The sequence below is a fragment of the Anomaloglossus baeobatrachus genome (assembly GCF_048569485.1).
Source record: "Anomaloglossus baeobatrachus isolate aAnoBae1 chromosome 7 unlocalized genomic scaffold, aAnoBae1.hap1 SUPER_7_unloc_3, whole genome shotgun sequence".
Lineage (NCBI taxonomy): Eukaryota > Metazoa > Chordata > Amphibia > Anura > Aromobatidae > Anomaloglossus > Anomaloglossus baeobatrachus.
The window spans coordinates 100,324-120,699 of NW_027441817.1; the positions used below are offsets into that span (position 1 = coordinate 100,324).

General features: G+C 49.2%; 1 protein-coding gene across 1 annotated transcript in view; it reads left to right on the plus strand.

Moving 5' to 3' along the window:
* The window catches only part of LOC142259430 (uncharacterized), a 65,361-nt gene that overhangs the window by 12,656 nt on the left and 32,329 nt on the right, over window positions 1-20,376 (plus strand). Inside the window, exons 2-7 of the mRNA XM_075331841.1 lie at window positions 3,607-3,648; window positions 3,748-3,810; window positions 3,899-4,187; window positions 4,339-4,530; window positions 4,676-4,710; window positions 6,038-6,067. Coding sequence (XP_075187956.1) covers window positions 3,628-3,648; window positions 3,748-3,810; window positions 3,899-4,187; window positions 4,339-4,530; window positions 4,676-4,710; window positions 6,038-6,067 — 630 coding nt within the window. The 5' untranslated portion in view covers window positions 3,607-3,627. The remainder of the gene's footprint in view (window positions 1-3,606; window positions 3,649-3,747; window positions 3,811-3,898; window positions 4,188-4,338; window positions 4,531-4,675; window positions 4,711-6,037; window positions 6,068-20,376) is intronic.

Here is a 20,376-nt window from a genome sequence, read left to right on the forward strand (position 1 = left end):
ACTGCCCCTCCTCTCCTGTTCTTGCCTACGCCACCTAGCAACCAGACTCTCTTACCACACCCCTTGAGAGGAGATGGAGGCTCTACCCCCCTCCACTATTCCAGTGAAGGTGAAGGCTTGCCCCCTCCTGGGATCCCCAGGGGTCCTCTCATGGGTACATGTGTGAGACCTGGTCACTATGCGCCTGTGTTCCACACCCCTGTCAGCCTTCTGGATTACCTGTATTGTACTGTCCCCAGCATGGGTGCAGTACTCAGTGGTGCCTGACCAGGTCAGGGGCGCCACACACTCGTCCGATTTATACACTCGTGTGAGCATACCCTTATAAGCAGAACATCACTAACACCCTCACCGTCACTGTTTTACCGCATTGAGCTCCTCCCATTTTTAACAGGGGTTGGCCCTGAGTGTTGTGGCTTCTGGGGCTGGCCCTGAGTGTGGTGGCTTCTGGGGCTGGCCCTGAGTGTGGTGGCTTCTGGGGCTGGCACTGAGTGTGGTGGCTTCTGGGGCTGGCCCTGAGTGTGGTGGCTTCTGGGGCTGGCCCTGTGTGTGGTGGCTTCTGGGGCTGGCCCTGAGTGTGGTGGCTTCTGGGGCTGGCCCTGAGTGTGGTGGCTTCTGGGGCTGGCCCTGTGTGTGGTGGCTTCTGGGGCTGGCACTGAGTGTGGTGGCTTCTGGGGCTGGCCCTGAGTGTGGTGGCTTCTGGGGCTGGCCCTGAGTGTGGTGGCTTCTGGGGCTGGCCCTGAGTGTGGTGGTTTCTGGGGCTGGCCCTGAGTGTGGTGGCTTCTGGGGCTGGCCCTGAGTGTGGTGGCTTCTGGGGCTGGCCCTGAGTGTGGTGGTTTCTGGGGCTAGCACTGTGTGTGGTGGTTTCTGGGGCTGGCCCTGAGTGTGGTGGCTTCTGGGGCTGGCCCTGAGTGTGGTGGCTTCTGGGGCTAGCACTGTGTGTGGTGGCTTCTGGGGCTGGCCCTGAGTGTGGTGGCTTCTGGGGCTGGCCCTGAGTGTGGTGGCTTCTGGGACTGGCCCTGAGTGTGGTGGCTTCTGGGGCTAGCTCTGAGTGTGGTGGCTTCTGGGGCTGGCCCTGAGTGTGGTGGCTTCTGGGGTTAGCCCTGAGTGTGGTGGCTTCTGGGGCTAGCCCTGAGTGTGGTGGCTTCTGGGGCTGGCCCTGTGTGTGGTGGCTTCTGGGGCTGGCCCTGAGTGTGGTGGCTTCTGGGGCTGGCCCTGAGTGTGGTGGCGTCTGGGGCTGGCCCTGAGTGTGGTGGCTTCTGGGGCTGGCCCTGAGTGTGGTGGCTTCTGGGGCTGGCCCTGAGTGTGGTGGCTTCTGGGGCTGGCCCTGAGTGTGGTGGCTTCTGGGGCTGTCCCTGAGTGTGGTGGCTTCTGGGGCTGGCCCTGAGTGTGGTGGCTTCTGGGGCTGGCCCTGAGTGTGGTGGCTTCTGGGGCTGGCCCTGTGTGTGGTGGTTTCTGGGGCTAGCCCTGAGTGTGCTGGCTTCTGGGGCTGGCCCTTTGTGTGGTGGCTTCTGGGGCTGGCCCTGAGTGTGGTGGCTTCTGGGGCTAGCCCTGAGTGTGGTGGCTTCTGGGGCTGGCCCTGAGTGTGGTGGCTTCTGGTGCTGGCCCTGAGTGTGGTGGCTTCTGGGGCTGGCCCTGAGTGTGGTGGCTTCTGGGGCTGGCCCTGTGTGTGGTGGTTTCTGGGGCTAGCCCTGAGTGTGGTGGCTTCTGGGGCTGGCCCTGTGTGTGGTGGTTTCTGGGGCTAGCCCTGAGTGTGGTGGCTTCTGGGGCTGGCCCTGAGTGTGGTGGCTTCTGGGGCTGGCCCTGAGTGAGGTGGCTTCTGGGGCTGGCCCTGTGTGTGGTGGCTTCTGGGGCAGGCACTGAGTGTGGTGGCTTCTGGGGCTGGCCCTGAGTGTGGTGGCTTATGGGGCTGGCCCTGTGTGTGGTGGTTTCTGGGGCTGGCCCTGAGTGTGGTGGCTTCTGGGGTTGGCCCTGAGTGTGGTGGCTTCTGGGGCTAGCCCTGAGTGTGGTGGCTTCTGGGGCTGGCCCTGTGTGTGGTGGTTTCTGGGGCTAGCCCTGAGTGTGGTGGCTTCTGGGGCTGGCACTGAGTGTGGTGGCTTCTGGGGCTGGCACTGAGTGTGGTGCCTTCTGGGGCTGGCCCTGTGTGTGGTGGTTTCTGGGGCTAGCCCTGAGTGTGGTGGCTTCTGGGGTTGGCCCTGAGTGTGGTGGTTTCTGGGGCTGGCCCTGAGTGTGGTGGCTTTTGGGGCTGGCCCTGAGTGTGGTGGCTTCTGGGGCTGGCCCTGAGTGTGGTGGTTTCTGGGGCTGGCCCTGAGTGTGGTGGCTTTTGGGGTTGGCCCTGAGTGTGGTGGCTTCTGGGGCTAGCCCTGAGTGTGGTGGCTTCTGGGGCTGGCCCTGAATGTGGTGGCTTCTGGGGCTGGCACTGAGTGTGGTGGCTTCTGGGGCTGGCACTGAGTGTGGTAGCTTCTGGGGCTGGCACTGAGTGTGGTGGCTTCTGGGGCTGGCCCTGTGTGTGGTGGTTTCTGGGGCTAGCCCTGAGTGTGGTGGCTTCTGGGGTTGGCCCTGAGTGTGGTGGTTTCTGGGGCTGGCCCTGAGTGTGGTGGCTTTTGGGGCTGGCCCTGAGTGTGGTGGCTTCTGGGGCTGGCCCTGAGTGTGGTGGCGTCTGGGGCTGGCCCTGAGTGTGGTGGCTTCTGGGGCTGGCCCTGAGTGTGGTGGCTTCTGGGGCTAGCCCTGAGTGTGGTGGCTTCTGGGGCTGGCACTGAGTGTGGTGGCTTCTGGGGCTGGCCCTGAGTGTGGTGGCTTCTGGGGCTAGCCCTGAGTGTGGTGGCTTCTGGGGCTGGCCCTGAGTGTGGTGGCTTCTGGGGCTGGCCATGAGTGTGGTGGTTTCTGGGGCTGGCCCTGAGTGTGGTGGCTTCTGGGGCTGGCCCTGAGTGTGGTGGCTTCTGGGGCTGGCCCTGAGTGTGGTGGCTTCTGGGGCTGGCCCTGAGTGTGGTGGTTTCTGGGGCTAGCCCTGAGTGTGGTGGCTTCTGGGGCTGGCCCTGAGTGTGGTGGCTTCTGGGGCTAGCCCTGAGTGTGGTGGCTTCTGGGGCTAGCCCTGAGTGTGGTGGCTTCTGGGGCTGGCCCTGAGTGTGGTGGCTTCTGGGGTTAGCCCTGAGTGTGGTGGCTTCTGGGGTTAGCACTGCTGCTGTGCAGTTTGTATGTTCTTCCCAGGGGTGCGGTTACAGCTGAGGGCAGTCCACGGTCCTTCTTCAGGTCAGATTTGTGTTTTTTGCCTATTTTGTTCTTGAATTTTTAGCTGAAGATGAGGAATCCGACCTCTGATCCAGATGCCCTGATTGTGCCTCTCCCGTCACTCCTCATTCTGCAGTGATATCGGTACAAAGATATGATTCCGCCATTATTCTATGGCCCAGAGGGGCCGCTGTAGAGAGGTTCTGGATTCTTTCCTATGACTTAATCTCCGGTGCCAGCATATAGTTCTTGCACTTGTTCATTAGACCCACGGGCAGCTCTGGAGAAGTTCTGGATTATCGGTCTCCGGTGAGAAGTCGGGGGCTTATCCTGAGTTGTCGGTCATCCTAGTTACACCTTTCTTTCCTCTCCCTGTAGATCTCCGGGCCGGTGGTCATCATGTCCTTCTTCTCCTGCCTGGTAAGATGTGGTCCTGTGTATGTTCCCCATCTTTTGTCACATGGTGTTCAGTCTCCGGGGGTCATCATTACTCATCTTACAGTGGTCTTCTCTCCTCAGGTGTCCGTCATTTTCTTCCCCTTTGCGGTTTTAGGGGTGTTAATACGTTACTCATTGTCTCTGGTAAGGGCGTGGTGTAATATTTCTTTCTAGTCATTATTATTACCGCCATGATATAGTGACATGTCCTCTGTCTCTCCATCCTGCACAGTTTGGCGTCTGTTTTTCCTCCCGTCGTATGGTTGCGATTTTCTCACGTTCGGCTGCTGATGACTATGAGTGGCTGATGACGGGCCTGAGATCCCCAATGTTTAGTGGCCTTGTGGCAGAGCCTTGGCCCGTGTACATATCCAACAGAGACGAGCGTCCCTTCCGAGACGCCCTCCGAGATTGTGACTTTGCCATTCTGTATCACACCAAGAACCGCGGGAGGATCAACATCATCAACGTGACAGACTCCCTCTATGATGAGGAGCTGACGTCCATGGCTTCTTCTATAGGTGGGGTCTGTGGCCGGCTGCCATTGTTCATGGTCACTGGGTAGTTGGAATGAATGTATTTGGTGATCTATGGGCTCCGACTCTGATCGGGAACCTCATCCAGATGATTTCACTCTATTGGGTATAACCGGAACACTTCTTTTACTTTTAGGTAGAGAAAATGTGATTGTGCTGGTGGACGACCTGGAGAAGAGTGACTACCAAGAGAGGAGCCGCATCCTGGAAGGCCAGCCGGACATCACCATATACGCCCGAGACCTGGTACTGGTCAGCAGCAACGACAAGAGGCAGCCGCAGTTACTGGACAGAAAGCTTCAGGACATCAGGGCCAGCATCTCTGCCGGTACGAGGTCATCCCGGGGGTCTGACGGTTTGTAGACTATGACTACTCTTATATAACTTTGTTGTATCATGAGGCTCCTGGAGATATCTTCAGGGTGAGCTGCAGAGGAAGCGCATTGTCTCTGACTCGTCTTCATCTCTTACAGGGTCTTGGACTTCAGTGAATTTGGGGAATTATTTGGTAAGAAAATAAATCGCTGTAATTTCTGCACTTTATTTACCGGTCTTCTTCGTTGGAACATTTGTTTCGGCCCCAGGGATGATTCATTTCTGTCTATGCTGTTGGCCCAGAGTGCAATCAGTCATCTATTGCTGATGCGCTTCCATCTCAGGGGTGTCGGGGCCGCACGGGTCGGGGGGTTTCATTATATTCCCAGACATCAGTGCACTGGATTCCTCGGAGTGTGCACTGGTCTCCTCTCTAGGTGTCTCCGTCTTCAGGCTCCCTAGTTGTAGATGCCACCAGAACCCCAGACTCTCAAGACAGATGAGGAAGAGTCCATCCTCCGCGCAGTAATGAATCCGGTTTAACTGTGGAACTTGCTGGAACATTTGGGCAGCGGATCACAGGTCTGAAAGTGCCGAATCTTCTGTACTGAGGTCCAGACTGAGACGCATCATGAGCTCCATGGGGGGTTTACACGTCATACTGACCCCCCGTACCGAAGCCAGACTATAACTCACAGCAAAGGTACTGCAGTGGCCTGCGACCTCACCGATCCGAGCAGTTAAACCCTTCATGTGCTGCTGTCAGTAGAGACAGCGGTAACTGAGGAAGAGTCTGACTGAAGGAAAGCACTGAACATTTGATAACTATGTGGTGGTCGCTGCCGATTACGGCGGACTCTCCTATTCTTTCCCAGACCTGCATTACCACAGGCGGGCGGATCCTCCCGTTCTTCCACAGGCGGGCGGACTCTCCCGTTCTTCCACAGGCGGGCGGATCCTCCCGTTCTTCCACAGACGGGCGGACTCTCCCATTCTTCCACAGGCGGGCGGACCCTCCCGTTCTTCCACAGGCGGGCAGACCCTCCCGTTCTTCCATGGGCGGGCGGACCCTCCCGTTCTTCCACAAGCGGGCAGACCCTCATGTTCTTCCACAGGCGGGAGGACCCTCCCGTTCTTCCACAGGCGGGCGGACCCTCCCGTTCTTCCAAAGGTGGGCGGACCCTCCCGTTCTTCCAAAGGCGGGTAGACCCTTCCGTTCTTCCAAAGACGGGCGGACCCTCCCGTTCGTCCACAGGCGGGCAGGCTCCAGTACAGGTGGCTCAGTACTCTATCACTAACCCGACCTGGTATGGTTACACGTAGCCTGTGTCCCCATTTGCTGCCGTCTCGGGGTCCCTACTGACATTGGCTCCTGTCTCACTGTTCTGGGCCTCACGATGGGCCAGCCATATTCCAGCATAAAGGGTCGGGCACTTAATGTGATACCGGCACAATCTACAGGGTGTACCGGCAATCTCTACTGCCAGATCGCAGTCTGACTGTCTTCTTCTTCTTTCCAGGAATCTATGGCTGTTTGGGTCTGGAGTAATGTGAGTCATAGATGTATAGTATTGTCTGTGACGTCTCCTCTGGCTCTTCTGCTGCCTCTGCTCTGTGACTCCTCTCCTTTATCTCTGCTCTGTGACTCCTCTCATCTTCTTTATCTCTGCTCTCTAGCGCCTCTTCTCTGTCTCTGCTCTGTGACTCCTCTCCTTTATCTCTGCTCTGTGACTCCTCTCATCTTCTTTATCTCTGCTCTCTAGCGCCTCTTCTCTGTCTCTGCTCTGTGACTCCTCTCCTTTATCTCTGCTCTGTGACTCCTCTCATCTTCTTTATCTCTGCTCTCTAGTGTGACGCCCTGGCACAGCCAGGTTGTCACATAAAGAGTTAATCCTCCTTGGTAATATGATCTCACACCGGTGCAGCCAGACAAGCACAGCCCCCAGTGTAAGGGAAAAGCAGAGGAGAGGGGAGGGGCTAGAGCAGAGAGTGTGTGGAGGGCAGACTGGACAGAGGTCTGTAGTTTGGCTCCGAGGCTGGGAGTGAAGCGTGCTCCAAAAGGGCCGGGACAGGCCGTAGTGAGGAAGGGGCCAGAACAGGTAGCCGGAGCCGGGCGGTGGCCCCTCGGTACCTGGGTACCCGGATCACTACAGGGGAGAGGATTCCCGTTCCCGGCTGAGGAGACAGAGGAAGAGAGAGGAGGAAAAGGCACTTTGCTGCAGGGAAAGAACAGGAGCTGCTGCACCGTGTGTGGGACACTAACACCCCCGTACCGGAGGCCGCGGACACCGGCAATTCTTAGTTCACCAGTGACTCCGTGTGACTTTCTTGTGAGTACACCCGTGCCCTCGGGCACCGCACTGCAGCACTGCGCCCTGTTCCCTGCTTACCCCATCACCGGGCCCCGGGACAACCAACCCCCTACCCACGGAGGGGAGAAATAACATCTAGCTGCTCCATATCATCGCTCCCGGGATCCCCGTCCAGAGCAGCGGTGGTGTTCCACAATCACCACAACCGTGGGTGGCGTCACGGACAATATCCCAACACCCAAATACCCCCCTTTTACTGTGGAGCCTGGGATCACAGACTGGGTCACGCCATCATGATACCCACAGAAGTGACTCTGTGGCCCGGATCTGAGTACCCCCTGGTCCCCGGGCGAAACACTAGCGCCTCTTCTCTATCTCTGCTCTGTGACTCCTCTCCTTTATCTCTGCTCTGTGACTCCTCTCATCTTCTTTATCTCTGCTCTCTAGCGCCTCTTCTCTGTCTCTGCCCTGTGACTCCTCTCCTTTATCTCTGCTCTGTGACTCCTCTCATCTCCTTTATCTCTGCTCTGTGACTCCTCTCCTTTATCTCTGCTCTGTGACTCCTCTCATCTTCTTTATCTCTGCTCTCTAGCGCCTCTTCTCTGTCTCTGCTCTGTCATTCCTCTCCTTTATCTCTGCTCTGTGACTCCTCTCATCTTCTTTATCTCTGCTCTCTAGCGCCTCTTCTCTGTCTCTGCCCTGTGACTCCTCTCCTTTATCTCTGCTCTGTGACTCCTCTCATCTCCTTTATCTCTGCTCTGTGACTATCCTGTATTTATGTTTACTGCATAAAAAAAATATATACAATACTTGGACCCAGGGAACTACAGGCCTGTGAGCCTGACTTTTTATACCAGGAAAGATCTTTGAGCAAATTATTAAACAACATTTATGTAAGTACCTGGATGAGAATGAAGTGATTAACCAGAGCCAGCATGGGTTTGTAATTAATAAGTCATGTCAGACTAACCTAATTTCATTCTATGACAGAATCACTGACTGGGTGGATCAGGGAAATGCAGTAGATATAGTAAATCTTGACTTCAGTAAAGCATTTGACAAAGTATCTCATACAATCCTTATTGAAAAAATGACCGAGTGTGGAATGGACAAGGCAACTGTTAGATGGATTCGTAACTGGCTTAGTGATCGGAGTCAAAGAGTGGTCATAAATGGCTGCACATCCAGTTGGAAGACTGTCTCAAGTGGGTACCACAGGGCTCTGTCCTGGGCCCCGTGTTGTTCAACATCTTTATCAATGATTTAGATGAAGGAATTAAGGGTAAACTGATTAAATTTGCTGATGACACAAAGCTCGGAGGAATAGCGAATACTAGAGAAGAGAGCGCGGATTCAACAAGATCTAAACAAGCTGGAACAGTGGGCAGCAACTAAGAGAATGGTTTATAACAGGGAGAAATGCAAAGTCATACATCTTGGCAAAAATAATGAAAAGAGCATATACAGCATGGGAGGAATATAGCTATCCAAAAGCATGTGTGACATATACAGCATGGGAGGAATAGCGCTATCCAAAAGCATGTGTGACATATACAGCATGGGAGGAATAGCGCTATCCAAAAGCATGTGTGACATATACAGCATGGGAGGAATAGAGCTATCCAACAGCATGTGTGATATATACAGCATGGGAGGAATAGAACTATCCAACAGCATGTGTGATATATACAGCATGGGAGGAATAGCGCTATCCAACAGCATGTGTGACATCTACAGCATGGAAGGAATAGAGCTATCCAACAGCATGTGTGATATATACAGCATGGGAGGAATAGCGCTATCCAACAGCATGTGTGATATATACAGCATGGGAGGAATAGCGCTATCCAACAGCATGTGTGATATATACAGCATGGGAGGAATAGCGCTATCCAACAGCATGTGTGATATATACAGCATGGGAGGAATAGCGCTATCCAACAGCATGTGTGATATATACAGCATGGGGGGAATAGCGCTATCCAACAGCATGTGTGATATATACAGCATGGGAGGAATAGCGCTATCCAACAGCATGTGTGACATATACAGCATGGGAGGAATAGCGCTATCCAACAGCATGTGTGACATATACAGCATGGGAGGAATAGAGCTATCCAACAGCATGTGTGACATATACAGCATGGGAGGAATAGAGCTATCCAACAGCATGTGTGATATATACAGCATGGGAGGAATAGCGCTATCCAACAGCATGTGTGACATATACAGCATGGGGGGAATAGCGCTATCCAACAGCATGTGTGATATATACAGCATGGGAGGAATAGCGCTATCCAACAGCATGTGTGACATATACAGCATGGGAGGAATAGAACTATCCAACAGCATGTGTGACATATACAGCATGGGGGGAATAGCGCTATCCAACAGCATGTGTGATATATACAGCATGGGAGGAATAGCGCTATCCAACAACATGTGTGACATATACAGCATGGGAGGAATAGCACTATCCAACAGCATGTGTGACATCTACAGCATGGGAGGAATAGAGCTATCCAACAGCATGTGTGACATATACAGCATGGGAGGAATAGCGCTATCCAACAGCATGTGTGACATCTACAGCATGGGAGGAATAGAGCTATCCAACAGCATGTGTGACATATACAGCATGGGAGGAATAGCACTATCCAACAGCATGTGTGACATATACAGCATGGGAGGAATAGCGCTATCAAACAGCATGTGTGACATATACAGCATGGGGGGAATAGCACTATCCAACAGCATGTGTGATATATACAGCATGGGAGGAATAGCGCTATCCAACAGCATGTGTGACATATACAGCATGGGAGGAATAGAGCTATCCAACAGCATGTGTGACATATACAGCATGGGAGGAATAGCACTATCCAACAGCATGTGTGACATATACAGCATGGGAGGAATAGCGCTATCCAACAGCATGTGTGATATATACAGCATGGGAGGAATAGCGCTATCCAACAACATGTGTGATATATACAGCATGGGAGGAATAGAACTATCCAACAGCATGTGTGACATATACAGCATGGGGGGAATAGCGCTATCCAACAGCATGTGTGACATATACAGCATGGGAGGAATAGAGCTATCCAACAGCATGTGTGACATATACAGCATGGGGGGAATAGCGCTATCCAACAGCATGTGTGACATATACAGCATGGGGGGAATAGAGCTATCCAACAGCATGTGTGACATATACAGCATGGGAGGAATAGAGCTATCCAACAACATGTGTGATATATACAGCATGGGAGGAATAGAACTATCCAACAGCATGTGTGACATATACAGCATGGGGGGAATAGCGCTATCCAACAGCATGTGTGACATATACAGCATGGGAGGAATAGAGCTATCCAACAGCATGTGTGATATATACAGCATGGGAGGAATAGAGCTATCCAACAGCATGTGTGACATATACAGCATGGGAGGAATAGCGCTATCCAACAGCATGTGTGACATATACAGCATGGGAGGAATAGCGCTATCCAACAGCATGTGTGATATATACAGCATGGGGGGAATAGAGCTATCCAACAGCATGTGTGACATATACAGCATGGGAGGAATAGAACTATCCAACAGCATGTGTGACATATACAGCATGGGAGGAATAGCGCTATCCAACAGCATGTGTGACATCTACAGCATGGGAGGAATAGCGCTATCCAACAGCATGTGTGACATATACAGCATGGGAGGAATAGAACTATCCAACAGCATGTGTGACATCTACAGCATGGGAGGAATAGCGCTATCCAACAGCATGTGTGACATATACAGCATGGGAGGAATAGCGCTATCCAACAGCATGTGTGACATCTACAGCATGGGAGGAATAGAACTATCCAACAGCATGTGTGACATATACAGCATGGGGGGAATAGCGCTATCCAACAGCATGTGTGACATCTACAGCATGGGAGGAATAGAACTATCCAACAGCATGTGTGATATATACAGCATGGGAGGAATAGAACTATCCAACAGCATGTGTGACATATACAGCATGGGAGGAATAGCGCTATCCAACAGCATGTGTGACATCTACAGCATGGGAGGAATAGAACTATCCAACAGCATGTGTGATATATACAGCATGGGAGGAATAGAACTATCCAACAGCATGTGTGACATATACAGCATGGGAGGAATAGCGCTATCCAACAGCATGTGTGACATATACAGCATGGGAGGAATAGCACTATCCAACAGCATGTGTGACATATACAGCATGGGAGGAATAGAGCTATCCAACAGCATGTGTGATATATACAGCATGGGAGGAATAGCGCTATCCAACAGCATGTGTGACATATACAGCATGGGAGGAATAGAGCTATCCAACAGCATGTGTGATATATACAGCATGGGAGGAATAGCGCTATCCAACAGCATGTGTGACATATACAGCATGGGAGGAATAGCACTATCCAACAGCATGTGTGACATATACAGCATGGGAGGAATAGAGCTATCCAACAGCATGTGTGATATATACAGCATGGGAGGAATAGCACTATCCAACAGCATGTGTGATATATACAGCATGGGAGGAATAGAGCTATCCAACAGCATGTGTGACATATACAGCATGGGAGGAATAGCGCTATCCAACAGCATGTGTGACATATACAGCATGGGAGGAATAGAGCTATCCAACAGCATGTGTGACATATACAGCATGGAGGAATAGCGCTATCCAACAGCATGTGTGACATATACAGCATGGGAGGAATAGAGCTATCCAACAGCATGTGTGATATATACAGCATGGGAGGAATAGCGCTATCCAACAGCATGTGTGATATATACAGCATGGGAGGAATAGCACTATCCAACAGCATGTGTGATATATACAGCATGGGAGGAATAGCACTATCCAACAGCATGTGTGACATATACAGCATGGGAGGAATAGAGCTATCCAACAGCATGTGTGATATATACTGCATGGGAGGAATAGCGCTATCCAACAGCATGTGTGACATATACAGCATGGAGGAATAGCGCTATCCAACAGCATGTGTGACATATACAGCATGGGAGGAATAGAGCTATCCAACAGCATGTGTGATATATACAGCATGGGAGGAATAGAGCTATCCAACAGCATGTGTGACATATACAGCATGGGAGGAATAGCGCTATCCAACAGCATGTGTGACATATACAGCATGGGGGGAATAGAGCTATCCAACAGCATGTGTGACATCTACAGCATGGGAGGAATAGAGCTATCCAACAGCATGTGTGACATATACAGCATGGGAGGAATAGCACTATCCAACAGCATGTGTGACATATACAGCATGGAGGAATAGCACTATCCAACAGCATGTGTGACATATACAGCATGGGAGGAATAGAGCTATCCAACAGCATGTGTGACATATACAGCATGGGGGGAATAGCGCTATCCAACAGCATGTGTGACATATACAGCATGGGGGGAATAGCGCTATCCAACAGCATGTGTGATATATACAGCATGGGAGGAATAGCGCTATCCAACAGCATGTGTGACATATACAGCATAGGACGAATAGCGCTATCCAACAGCATGTGTGATATATACAGCATGGGAGGAATAGAGCTATCCAACAGCATGTGTGACATATACAGCATGGGAGGAATAGAACTATCCAACAGCATGTGTGACATATACAGCATGGAGGAATAGCGCTATCCAACAGCATGTGTGACATATACAGCATGGGAGGAATAGAGCTATCCAACAGCATGTGTGACATATACAGCATGGAGGAATAGCGCTATCCAACAGCATGTGTGACATATACAGCATGGGAGGAATAGAGCTATCCAACAGCATGTGTGATATATACAGCATGGGAGGAATAGCGCTATCCAACAGCATGTGTGATATATACAGCATGGGGGGAATAGCACTATCCAACAGCATGTGTGATATATACAGCATGGGAGGAATAGCACTATCCAACAGCATGTGTGATATATACAGCATGGGAGGAATAGCACTATCCAACAGCATGTGTGACATATACAGCATGGGAGGAATAGAGCTATCCAACAGCATGTGTGATATATACTGCATGGGAGGAATAGCGCTATCCAACAGCATGTGTGACATATACAGCATGGAGGAATAGCGCTATCCAACAGCATGTGTGACATATACAGCATGGGAGGAATAGAGCTATCCAACAGCATGTGTGATATATACAGCATGGGAGGAATAGAGCTATCCAACAGCATGTGTGACATATACAGCATGGGAGGAATAGCGCTATCCAACAGCATGTGTGACATATACAGCATGGGAGGAATAGCACTATCCAACAGCATGTGTGATATATACAGCATGGGAGGAATAGCGCTATCCAACAGCATGTGTGACATATACAGCATGGGAGGAATAGAGCTATCCAACAGCATGTGTGACATATACAGCATGGAGGAATAGCGCTATCCAACAGCATGTGTGACATATACAGCATGGGAGGAATAGCGCTATCCAACAGCATGTGTGATATATACAGCATGGGAGGAATAGCGCTATCCAACAGCATGTGTGACATATACAGCATGGGAGGAATAGCACTATCCAACAGCATGTGTGATATATACAGCATGGGAGGAATAGCGCTATCCAACAGCATGTGTGACATATACAGCATGGGAGGAATAGAGCTATCCAACAGCATGTGTGATATATACAGCATGGGAGGAATAGCACTATCCAACAGCATGTGTGATATATACAGCATGGGAGGAATAGCGCTATCCAACAGCATGTGTGATATATACAGCATGGGAGGAATAGCGCTATCCAACAGCATGTGTGACATATACAGCATGGAGGAATAGCGCTATCCAACAGCATGTGTGACATATACAGCATGGGAGGAATAGCGCTATCCAACAGCATGTGTGATATATACAGCATGGGAGGAATAGCACTATCCAACAGCATGTGTGATATATACAGCATGGGAGGAATAGCGCTATCCAACAGCATGTGTGACATATACAGCATGGGAGGAATAGCGCTATCCAACAGCATGTGTGACATATACAGCATGGGAGGAATAGAGCTATCCAACAGCATGTGTGACATATACAGCATGGGAGGAATAGAACTATCCAACAGCATGTGTGACATATACAGCATGGGAGGAATAGAGCTATCCAACAGCATGTGTGACATATACAGCATGGGAGGAATAGAGCTATCCAACAGCATGTGTGACATATACAGCATGGGAGGAATAGAACTATCCAACAGCATGTGTGACATATACAGCATGGGAGGAATAGCGCTATCCAACAGCATGTGTGACATATACAGCATGGGAGGAATAGAACTATCCAACAGCATGTGTGACATATACAGCATGGGAGGAATAGCGCTATCCAACAGCATGTGTGACATATACAGCATGGGAGGAATAGAGCTATCCAACAGCATGTGTGATATATACAGCATGGGAGGAATAGAACTATCCAACAGCATGTGTGACATGTACAGCATGGGAGGAATAGAGCTATCCAACAGCATGTGTGATATATACAGCATGGGAGGAATAGAGCTATCCAACAGCATGTGTGACATATACAGCATGGGAGGAATAGCGCTATCCAACAGCATGTGTGACATATACAGCATGGGAGGAATAGAGCTATCCAACAGCATGTGTGATATATACAGCATGGGAGGAATAGAGCTATCCAACAGCATGTGTGATATATACAGCATGGGGGGAATAGCGCTATCCAACAGCATGTGTGATATATACAGCATGGGGGGAATAGCGCTATCCAACAGCATGTGTGATATATACAGCATGGGAGGAATAGCGCTATCCAACAGCATGTGTGACATATACAGCATGGGAGGAATAGAGCTATCCAACAGCATGTGTGATATATACAGCATGGGAGGAATAGCGCTATCCAACAGCATGTGTGACATATACAGCATGGGAGGAATAGCGCTATCCAACAGCATGTGTGATATATACAGCATAGGAGGAATAGCGCTATCCAACAGCATGTGTGATATATACAGCATGGGAGGAATAGCGCTATCCAACAGCATGTGTGACATATACAGCATGGGAGGAATAGCGCTATCCAACAGCATGTGTGACATATACAGCATGGGGGGAATAGAACTATCCAACAGCATGTGTGACATATACAGCATGGGAGGAATAGCGCTATCCAACAGCATGTGTGATATATACAGCATGGGAGGAATAGCACTATCCAACAGCATGTGTGACATATACAGCATGGGAGGAATAGAACTATCCAACAGCATGTGTGATATATACAGCATGGGAGGAATAGAGCTATCCAACAGCATGTGTGATATATACAGCATGGGAGGAATAGAGCTATCCAACAGCATGTGTGATATATACAGCATGGGAGGAATAGCGCTATCCAACAGCATGTGTGATATATACAGCATGGGAGGAATAGCGCTATCCAACAGCATGTGTGACATATACAGCATGGGAGGAATAGCACTATCCAACAGCATGTGTGATATATACAGCATGGGAGGAATAGCACTATCCAACAGCATGTGTGACATATACAGCATGGGAGGAATAGAACTATCCAACAGCATGTGTGACATATACAGCATGGGAGGAATAGCGCTATCCAACAGCATGTGTGACATATACAGCATGGGAGGAATAGCGCTATCCAACAGCATGTGTGACATATACAGCATGGGAGGAATAGAGCTATCCAACAGCATGTGTGACATATACAGCATGGGAGGAATAGCGCTATCCAACAGCATGTGTGACATATACAGCATGGGAGGAATAGAACTATCCAACAGCCTGTGTGATATATACAGCATGGGAGGAATAGAGCTATCCAACAGCATGTGTGATATATACAGCATGGGAGGAATAGCGCTATCCAACAGCATGTGTGACATATACAGCATGGGAGGAATAGAGCTATCCAACAGCATGTGTGATATATACAGCATGGGAGGAATAGCGCTATCCAACAGCATGTGTGATATATACAGCATGGGAGGAATAGAGCTATCCAACAGCATGTGTGACATATACAGCATGGGAGGAATAGCGCTATCCAACAGCATGTGTGACATATACAGCATGGGGGGAATAGCGCTATCCAACAGCATGTGTGATATATACAGCATGGGGGGAATAGCGCTATCCAACAGCATGTGTGATATATACAGCATGGGGGGAATAGAACTATCCAACAGCATGTGTGACATATACAGCATGGGGGGAATAGCGCTATCCAACAGCATGTGTGATATATACAGCATGGGGGGAATAGCGCTATCCAACAGCATGTGTGATATATACAGCATGGGGGGAATAGCGCTATCCAACAGCATGTGTGATATATACAGCATGGGGGGAATAGAACTATCCAACAGCATGTGTGACATATACAGCATGGGAGGAATAGAGCTATCCAACAGCATGTGTGACATATACAGCATGGGGGGAATAGCGCTATCCAACAGCATGTGTGATATATACAGCATGGGGGGAATAGCGCTATCCAACAGCATGTGTGATATATACAGCATGGGGGGAATAGCGCTATCCAACAGCATGTGTGATATATACAGCATGGGAGGAATAGAGCTATCCAACAGCATGTGTGATATATACAGCATGGGAGGAATAGAGCTATCCAACAGCATGTGTGATATATACAGCATGGGAGGAATAGCGCTATCCAACAGCATGTGTGATATATACAGCATGGGAGGAATAGCGCTATCCAACAGCATGTGTGACATATACAGCATGGGAGGAATAGAGCTATCCAACAGCATGTGTGATATATACAGCATGGGAGGAATAGCGCTATCCAACAGCATGTGTGATATATACAGCATGGGAGGAATAGAGCTATCCAACAGCATGTGTGACATATACAGCATGGGAGGAATAGCGCTATCCAACAGCATGTGTGACATATACAGCATGGGGGGAATAGCGCTATCCAACAGCATGTGTGATATATACAGCATGGGGGGAATAGCGCTATCCAACAGCATGTGTGATATATACAGCATGGGAGGAATAGAGCTATCCAACAGCATGTGTGACATATACAGCATGGGGGGAATAGCGCTATGCAACAGCATGTGTGACATATACAGCATGGGAGGAATAGAGCTATCCAACAGCATGTGTGACATATACAGCATGGGAGGAATAGCGCTATCCAACAGCATGTGTGATATATACAGCATGGGAGGAATAGAGCTATCCAACAGCATGTGTGATATATACAGCATGGGAGGAATAGAGCTATCCAACAGCATGTGTGATATATACAGCATGGGGGGAATAGCACTATCCAACAGCATGTGTGACATATACAGCATGGGAGGAATAGCGCTATCCAACAGCATGTGTGATATATACAGCATGGGAGGAATAGCGCTATCCAACAGCATGTGTGACATATACAGCATGGGAGGAATAGCGCTATCCAACAGCATGTGTGATATATACAGCATGGGAGGAATAGCGCTATCCAACAGCATGTGTGATATATACAGCATGGGAGGAATAGAGCTATCCAACAGCATGTGTGACATATACAGCATGGGAGGAATAGAACTATCCAACAGCATGTGTGACATATACAGCATGGGAGGAATAGAGCTATCCAACAGCATGTGTGATATATACAGCATGGGAGGAATAGAGCTATCCAACAGCATGTGTGATATATACAGCATGGGAGGAATAGCGCTATCCAACAGCATGTGTGATATATACAGCATGGGAGGAATAGCGCTATCCAACAGCATGTGTGACATATACAGCATGGGAGGAATAGCACTATCCAACAGCATGTGTGATATATACAGCATGGGAGGAATAGAGCTATCCAACAGCATGTGTGACATATACAACATGGGAGGAATAGAGCTATCCAACAGCATGTGTGACATATACAGCATGGGAGGAATAGAACTATCCAACAGCATGTGTGATATATACAGCATGGGAGGAATAGCACTATCCAACAGCATGTGTGACATATACAGCATGGGGGGAATAGAGCTATCCAACAGCATGTGTGACATATACAGCATGGGAGGAATAGAGCTATCCAACAGCATGTGTGACATATACAGCATGGGAGGAATAGCGCTATCCAACAGCATGTGTGATATATACAGCATGGGAGGAATAGCGCTATCCAACAGCATGTGTGATATATACAGCATGGGAGGAATAGAGCTATCCAACAGCATGTGTGATATATACAGCATGGGAGGAATAGCGCTATCCAACAGCATGTGTGATATATACAGCATGGGAGGAATAGCGCTATCCAACAGCATGTGTGACATATACAGCATGGGAGGAATAGAGCTATCCAACAGCATGTGTGATATATACAGCATGGGAGGAATAGCGCTATCCAACAGCATGTGTGATATATACAGCATGGGAGGAATAGAGCTATCCAACAGCATGTGTGACATATACAGCATGGGAGGAATAGCGCTATCCAACAGCATGTGTGACATATACAGCATGGGGGGAATAGCGCTATCCAACAGCATGTGTGATATATACAGCATGGGGGGAATAGCGCTATCCAACAGCATGTGTGATATATACAGCATGGGAGGAATAGAGCTATCCAACAGCATGTGTGATATATACAGCATGGGAGGAATAGAGCTATCCAACAGCATGTGTGACATATACAGCATGGGAGGAATAGCACTATCCAACAGCATGTGTGACATATACAGCATGGGAGGAATAGCGCTATCCAACAGCATGTGTGACATATACAGCATGGGAGGAATAGAGCTATCCAACAGCATGTGTGACATATACAGCATGGGAGGAATAGAGCTATCCAACAGCATGTGTGACATATACAGCATGGGAGGAATAGAGCTATCCAACAGCATGTGGGACATATACAGCATGGGAGGAATAGAACTATCCAACAGCATGTGTGACATATACAGCATGGGAGGAATAGAGCTATCCAACAGCATGTGTGATATATACAGCATGGGGGGAATAGCGCTATCCAACAGCATGTGTGATATATACAGCATGGGAGGAATAGAGCTATCCAACAGCATGTGTGATATATACAGCATGGGAGGAATAGAGCTATCCAACAGCATGTGTGACATATACAGCATGGGGGGAATAGAGCTATCCAACAGCATGTGTGACATATACAGCATGGGAGGAATAGAACTATCCAACAGCATGTGTGACATATACAGCATGGGAGGAATAGAACTATCCAACAGCATGTGTGACATATACAGCATGGGAGGAATAGCGCTATCCAACAGCATGTGTGACATATACAGCATGGGGGGAATAGAGCTATCCAACAGCATGTGTGACATATACAGCATGGGAGGAATAGAGCTATCCAACAGCATGTGTGACATATACAGCATGGGAGGAATAGAGCTATCCAACAGCATGTGTGATATATACAGCATGGGAGGAATAGAACTATCCAACAGCATGTGTGATATATACAGCATGGGAGGAATAGAGCTATCCAACAGCATGTGTGATATATACAGCATGGGAGGAATAGAGCTATCCAACAGCATGTGTGATATATACAGCATGGGAGGAATAGAACTATCCAACAGCATGTGTGATATATACAGCATGGGAGGAATAGCACTATCCAACAGCATGTGTGATATATACAGCATGGGAGGAATAGAACTATCCAACAGCATGTGTGATATATACAGCATGGGAGGAATAGCGCTATCCAACAGCATGTGTGACATATACAGCATGGGAGGAATAGTGCTATCCAACAGCATGTGTGACATCTACAGCATGGGAGGAATAGAACTATCCAACAGCATGTGTGATATATACAGCATGGGAGGAATAGAGCTATCCAACAGCATGTGTGATATATACAGCATGGGAGGAATAGAACTATCCAACAGCATGTGTGACATATACAGCATGGGAGGAATAGAACTATCCAACAGCATGTGTGACATCTACAGCATGGGAGGAATAGAACTATCCAACAGCATGTGTGACATATACAGCATGGGAGGAATAGAACTATCCAACAGCATGTGTGATATATACAGCATGGGAGGAATAGCACTATCCAACAGCATGTGTGATATATACAGCATGGGAGGAATAGAGCTATCCAACAGCATGTGTGACATATACAGCATGGGGGGAATAGAGCTATCCAACAGCATGTGTGACATATACAGCATGGGAGGAATAGAACTATCCAACAGCATGTGTGACATATACAGCATGGGAGGAATAGAACTATCCAACAGCATGTGTGATATATACAGCATGGGAGGAATAGCGCTATCCAACAGCATGTGTGACATATACAGCATGGGAGGAATAGCACTATCCAACAGCATGTGTGATATATACAGCATGGGAGGAATAGAACTATCCAACAGCATGTGTGACATATACAGCATGGGAGGAATAGCGCTATCCAACAGC